Below are 6,778 nucleotides of genomic sequence, written 5' to 3'. Positions count from 1 at the left end.
GAAATTCACATAAGTTTTCAGTACTTCTTGAACATTTATCACAAAGTAAACAAGTGAGGATTTTTCCAGCAAAGATTTACAAACACAAGACGAGATGGGTTGTACGGAATCATTCAGTCCAGAGCGGCTGGGAGTATTGATTTTGCTATTTTTTTGCTCACGAAGAGTATTCAACAAGAACCCCAAGAATTCGGAACAATCCTCATGTTGTCCTAACGAGTATCTAGTGACTTCAAAGATTCCAGGAAATCGGTTGGAGGGAAAGATGATACCTTCTTACGAAACTGCAGCTGCATGAACAGTTTTTTGAGTTTGATGAATAAGCAGGAAACATTCCCGTTCTCGTTCATCATTAAAACTTCGTTCTTGAAATTCTTCGTCATGAACAACACTTGTAAAATGCTATTCATGTAACAAGTGTTTCCTACATTATCCAATCCAATTTTCTTCTCTAGATTTTCAGGACAACTCTCTACTGATTCGTAAGGAAGAACACGTTTCACAGAATCTCCATAAGAACCATTTCTTAAATAAAGATATGTAGAGCATGCACATAACTTTATATCTGGGACATATTATCGATAGTTACTTTTTTTTTGGAAGTTCTTCATTTCCTAATTTCTGTTGGTGAAGTAGGAAATCAAAATGGGTATCTTTTTTTTTCGAATCTGTTATCGTTGAAGCTGAATTTTATGTTTTCCAGAATGCGTCCAACAAATAATCAGAATATTAAAACTATGTGGGGTGTCACAAACATCCACAATGTTTGGGAGAAAAGGAACATTATATTATATCTAATATCAGGAAGCAACTCAGATAGTGTAAATCAACGGGATAAACGCCTAAGAACCAAATAAGCTTCTCGGGATATTCGATTCGGAAACTGAGAATGAATTTTAAAATTCCGAGACCCGATATTAAGCAATAAATTCATATTATTGCTCCTCTAAGTCGTTTCAGTTATATTAAAATTGTGAATTTATGCTTTGTTCTCCCATAACATTTTGACGTAGAAATCCTCAGAGGTTTATTATATAGCTTACCTAGAGGGAAAAGATAAAATAATTCATCAATATGACCAATCAGTTTTCTACCGCTTTGATCTTTTTTTCATGGCTTCTTATTTTCGACATCTACAATATTGTTAAGGTAACGAATTCATGAAAACGTTGGTGTATGCGGGACACAGTTTCTATCATTTGTTTTCGAAATTGCAAGCAGATTATGTTAGATACGTGGAAATCTTGTTTGTTGCATCGAAGAATTAGGATTAGTTCACAACATAGTGGTACTACTTCATTTCTAAGATGCATAAAATGTTTTAGATTCTCTGGAACATTTATTTTTCCCCTTGAATATGTGCTAAGTATTTAGTCAACAACAGGATATTCTTTTGCAATAGCTCATTGTGAAGGAGTTGCTAATGTGTATTGACACTAATGTGTATTTATGATTGGCCAAAGGTTGGCCAAACAGTAATAACAAAATGTCAGAAAATCTTAAAACTTATTACAGGTATAGAAGTGAGCTAACCATTGATTTTCAAGGGACAAAGTGTAGTAGTTCCACGCACTATGCGTAAGGAAATGATTAACAGAATTCATTATGCCCACATGGGTATTAATAAGTCCGTTAAAGTTGCTCAAGAGTCGGTATTTTGGCCTTTTATGTCTAGTCAGATAAGACAAGCAGTCCAAGAATGTTCAATTTGTCAGAGATTTGGAAAATCTCAAACCAATGAACTATTAGAAACCCATGATATTCCTACCTTACCCTGGAATAAAGTAGGATGCGATATTTATGAAATCAGAAATAAAAAATACCTTCTTTTGATAGACTATTACTCAAAATACATAGAAATAGTGATTCCACTAGTGATAAAGTAATAGAAAATATGAAAGCAACATTTGCACGACACGGGATACCCTTGACGTTGGTATCAGATGGAGGGCCACAATTCACATCACATCTGTTTAAACAATTTTCGTGTGAGTGGAAGTTCAACCATGTGATCTCCTCACCCAGAAACCCTCAGTCTAATGGTATGGCAGAGAGGAATGTACAAACGGCGAAAAACATTTTCAGAAAATGTGCAGCTGATAAAAAAGATATTCATCAGGCACTTTTATATTACCATAGTACACCAATTTTTGAAAATATCTCACCATCCGAAATTTTAATGTCGTGTAAACTTAGAAAAACTTTACCATGTACAAAATCTCAATTGAAACCGGAAATATACCAACAGTATAATAGGAAAGTTATAGAAGATAGACAGATTAAACAAAAAGCTTACTATAACATTAACAAAAAGAACCTACCAGTGTTACAACCTAATACAATGGTATATGTACAGATATTACCAAATTCAGAGTGGCAACCAAGGATGGTCTTAGAACAACTTAGAAATAGGACTTATAAATTATATATGAGCAATGGGTCAATTTTGAAAAGAAATCGTAAATTTATCAAGTTGGATTATAAAAATATAGCGGAAAAACATTGTTCATTTGTACCAAAACCACCTGTGAAAAGTACTAGAGTTGAGGAGAAACATTATATAGAAAGTTTTAATGATAGTAATATGGAAGAATATCAGGATAGGCGAGAAATAGTTGATGATAATGTAGATTTGTCTAGAGAAGGAGATAGAGATGTAGAAAGTGATAATTCAAGTGTAGAATTATTGGAAAACACTCCCCCAGACATTCTCACTTTAAGTGAGAATAATGGGTCAACATTAGGTGAACAAATATCTGAAAGTTCTGATAGTGAACATAGAGTGATAGATTTAGAACAAATGTTTGTAAACGCTTCTAAAATAACATCTTCAAGTAGAGAAGTGAAACCTGTTAAAAGACTTGACTTATAGGGGAGATGTGAAGGAGTTGCTAATGTGTATTGACACTAATGTGTATTTATGATAATTTGGCAACACTGAAATAAACAGTATGAAACTTACTTTTGTTTACTTGACACTCATCAGTGTGAAATCTTACTTGGAATGAATTGCTGTTTCAGGAGGAGAAGTTAAAGAAACAAGTAGGAATCATCAATCTATCGACAGACAAATTATGGAATTTTTGTCGTTTGTGCATTCAATTGCTATAACACGATGGAAAGTTTCCGAAAGAACATGACCTCTTCCCGAAATTCCTTCAAGAGAGTCATTATTTGAAAAAATTCGTGAAGTAGATACTGTTCAGAAGACAATGAAAGTTACGCCAAGGTGAAATACTTTCACAAGCATTGTCAACGTTTTTTCATATCAATGAACTGTTGAAAAAGTTGAGAAAAATCGGTTCTGAATACAAGGATGAAAAATGCTTTAGGGTAGAGCAAACTACTGACAATGATCTTTTGCACTTTCGTGAGTGATTGATTTTCGACAGAGACCAAGCAATATGGGTTCGTTAAAAGTTGTTGTCGAAATATTCATAGAACTGGGCGCCACTCAACTTCATAGAATCGCAAGTAGCAAACATTGAGACAACTAGGAAATTGAACGGGACAAACTGATGAAAACGTATCCTGTGGGGTTCGTTCGTTATAAGTTATCACATAAACAGTAAAATTAAGAAATTCGTACCTGTATATTATGCACAAACAAATACTCCAGTTCTATTATAGAGGTTGATATATTCCGTGGTACGAAAACTGCATTTTTGCAAGATAAGATCACAATTCAGATAAAAAACGCTTACCTGTATGATCATATGACACTTAACCTCTAGGTTTTTTTCATGAAATAGTTGAAAATTGAAGAAAAAAGAAAGATCCGTATTTCAAGCCATATTCGACTTATCAACCTATGCGATAATGGGGTGGTTGGATATTTTAAAATCTTCCAAATTAGAATATCTATAGTGTGATGCAAGAATTGCATGTACCAGATACCATGTAAAAGAGGCAGCAAGAAATGCAATGAGTCTGCATTGGTGATCAAATCGAAAATAGCAGAACATGTTAAACCCACCAATAAACTGAAATAATCCGCAGAGATAGATACTGGTTTATATTGAATAACGAGGCATTCAGTCAAACTGATGTGAAGATCCATTAGCTATAGTTCAATGGACAGTGGCCTGCCCATGTGATCTATAAATAGTCGAAATGAGCTATTACTCAAAAACAATTGTATGTGCTATCAATTGGAACGATATGACGTAGCTTCATTTGGACTCATTTTTGTTTTTACTTCCACTTCTCCACCTTGCAATGAAACAAGCTTCGTAATGTATGATAAAATATCATGCACGAGTAGGGGAGAGTGGGGTAATGACAGTCAAGGGGTAATCGTGGTCGGTATAATATCTCGGTAACGACGGTAACGCAGATCGCTCTGATCGGTGCTGCCTGCTTGCGGCACGATCTCGAACTACTACTCGAACGCGCGCCATCTTGGCAGTCGTCGTTTGGATGTTGACTTGAGTTGGAGTGTTTTTATGTTGCGCCTCATTAGAAAACCTGTCGTTTAAAGTGCTGTTTTCACACGTTTCACTGTTCCCGCTGATAAACCAATGGTCACACAGTATCAAGGTAAGCCCCATTACTATAACCATTGCTGTTTATGAAGGTATTATAACAGGTTGTTGTTGATTTTTTCTTGTGAAATAAAACCATGCGTTCGGGGTAATGGTAGTCATACTGTTTGGGGTAATGGCAGTCATTATGTCAACTGACCATCATTACCCCATTCTTTATCAATTTTTGTTTTGTATGTTTCAGATGGCGAGGAAGTATATTAGAAAAACTGAAAAAGCTAAGTGGACAGCAGAAGACCTTAAAAAAGCTAAACAGGCTGTTGATAATGGCTTATCAATGAGAAAAGCCGCGGAAAATTTTGGAATACCCTTTAGCACATTACAAGTCCGATTAAAGAGCGGTACTGATTCTGACCCACGCTTAGGCAGGAAATGTGACTTTCCTCCTGCCCACGAAGAAGCTCTAGCTGATCATGTAAAGACACTGTCTAAAATTTTCTATGGAATTACAGCAATAAAGTTAAGAAAAATTGCGTTTGAATATGCAGAAAAGAATCATTTAAAACATAGGTTTAACAAAGACACTAAAATGGCTGGCTTAGACTGGATGTATGGTTTTATGCAAAGACACAAGATAAGTGTTAGAAAACCTGAAGCCACAAGCGTAGGAAGAGCTGTAGGGTTTAACAAACAAGAAGTCAATCGTTTTTTTAGTAATTTGGAAGAAGCAGTTAATAAATATAAGTTCAAGGATACAAACATATGGAATGTTGATGAAACAGGGATAACGACAGTGCAGGACCCTGGTCTAATTTTAGCAGAGGGGGGCAAAAACGTGTTGGCTCCATTACCAGCTGGGAAAGAGGCAAAAACATTACCGTTGTATGTGCCATGAGCACAGGGGGGGTCCTACGTCCCTCCTATGTTCATTTTTTCAAGGACGCGTATGTCCCAGTTGTTGGAAAAAAATGGGCCACCAGGATCAATCTACGGCTGTTCAAAGACTGGATGGATAAATGAAGAGCTGTTTTTAACTTGGTTACAACACTTCGCTGAATTTACTCACACAAGTGTAGAGAACAAAATGCTTCTCATATTAGACAACCACAGCACACATTGCTCCGCTGAGGCCTATGCCTTTTGCAGGGAGAATGGAGTGGTTACGGTTTCCTTACCACCGCATACATCGCATAGGCTTCAGCCTTTAGATGTAGTATTTTATTCACCATTGAAATCTGCATATAAGAGGGAGTGTGATTTGTTCATGAAGTCTAAGAACTTAGTGAAGATAACACCATATGATGTAGCCGAGCTTTTTAACAAAGCTTACTCATTAGTTGCTATCATTGCTAAAGCAACAAGTGGATTCAAAAACACTGGGATACATCCATTAAATCCGGGAATCTTTACTGATGAAGACTTCTTGGTAGAAGACATTCTTCAAAAGAATAAGGACTCGACACCAGTGTGTGTGGAAGATACAGTGATTGCTAATAATAAAAACAACCTGCAAAGACCTGTAAGGTCACCTGCAAAGACTGTTGGTATTAATCAGTCCAACCCTATCCAAGTTCCCATTCAAATTGTTTCTCCTATACCCGGATGCAGCACTTCTACCGATGTGCCAACAAGAGGAGCAAGACCTAAGCAGCATTCAGAGATCCTGACCTCCACTCCCATGAAAGAGCGGCTTGAAGAAAAAAAGAGAAAGAAAGAAGAAAAGGAAAAAAAGTATAAGGAAAAACGAGAAAGAAAAGGTCAGCAATGTGCAATGAAGACTAAGATAAAGAAAGAAAAGGTAGAAAAGAAGGGTACAAAATTTGCTGCGATTAAAAAGCATTCACAGCTACAGCATAAGAACATAAAAAGGACATTGTTTGAATCGGACACAGATTCTTCTATGGATGAAGATGACATTTGTATCGATTAGTCAGAAGATGACATTAGCCTATCGGAAATTGGAAAAGACGTCTGCTTTTATTGTGAAGATACAGGCAAAGATGGTGAAATGTGGTATAGATGCACGTCTTGTGGTTTGTGGGTCCATGCTGAATGCTCTGGATGGGACACTCCCGAAGACTATTTGTGCGATCGCTGCTCAAAGAAGTAGATTTGTAATTTTATCAAATCAACTTGTATTTTAATAAAATAATTGACAGGTTATACCGATAACTCATGATTATATCATTGAAATACCCAATATTTCTCATTATATAGTCAGTAAATTGTCAATGACACCTTCGACTGCCATTACCCCAGGGTCGGGGTAATACCAGTCAAAGCTGATATTTTTT

At 36.2% G+C, this 6,778-nt stretch overlaps 1 protein-coding gene across 1 annotated transcript; it reads left to right on the top strand.

Moving 5' to 3' along the window:
* Window positions 1–1,871: 1,871 nt before the first annotated feature.
* LOC141485524 (uncharacterized) lies at window positions 1,872–6,474 on the top strand. Its single transcript, XM_074182357.1, has 2 exons — window positions 1,872–3,229; window positions 4,729–6,474. The coding sequence occupies exon 2, from the start codon at window positions 5,407–5,409 to the stop codon at window positions 6,412–6,414; it is 1,008 nt and encodes a 335-aa protein (XP_074038458.1). The 5' UTR covers window positions 1,872–3,229; window positions 4,729–5,406; the 3' UTR covers window positions 6,415–6,474.
* The last annotated feature ends 304 nt before the right edge of the window (window positions 6,475–6,778 follow it).

This window comes from Leptinotarsa decemlineata, unplaced genomic scaffold, assembly GCF_025532065.1.
Source record: "Leptinotarsa decemlineata unplaced genomic scaffold, Ldec_3_MD MMD2_tig00026328_RagTag_RagTag, whole genome shotgun sequence".
In the NCBI taxonomy this organism is placed as follows: Eukaryota; Metazoa; Arthropoda; class Insecta; order Coleoptera; family Chrysomelidae; genus Leptinotarsa; species Leptinotarsa decemlineata.
Note: the sequence above shows the minus strand (reverse complement) of the source record. Positions and strands in the feature narration are given on the sequence as shown.

Bases quoted from the DNA above. Each gene is read 5' to 3' on its own strand.
- LOC141485524 (XM_074182357.1), top strand. From the start codon at position 5,407: ATGTTCATTTTTTCAAGGACGCGTATGTCCCAGTTGTTGGAAAAAAAT.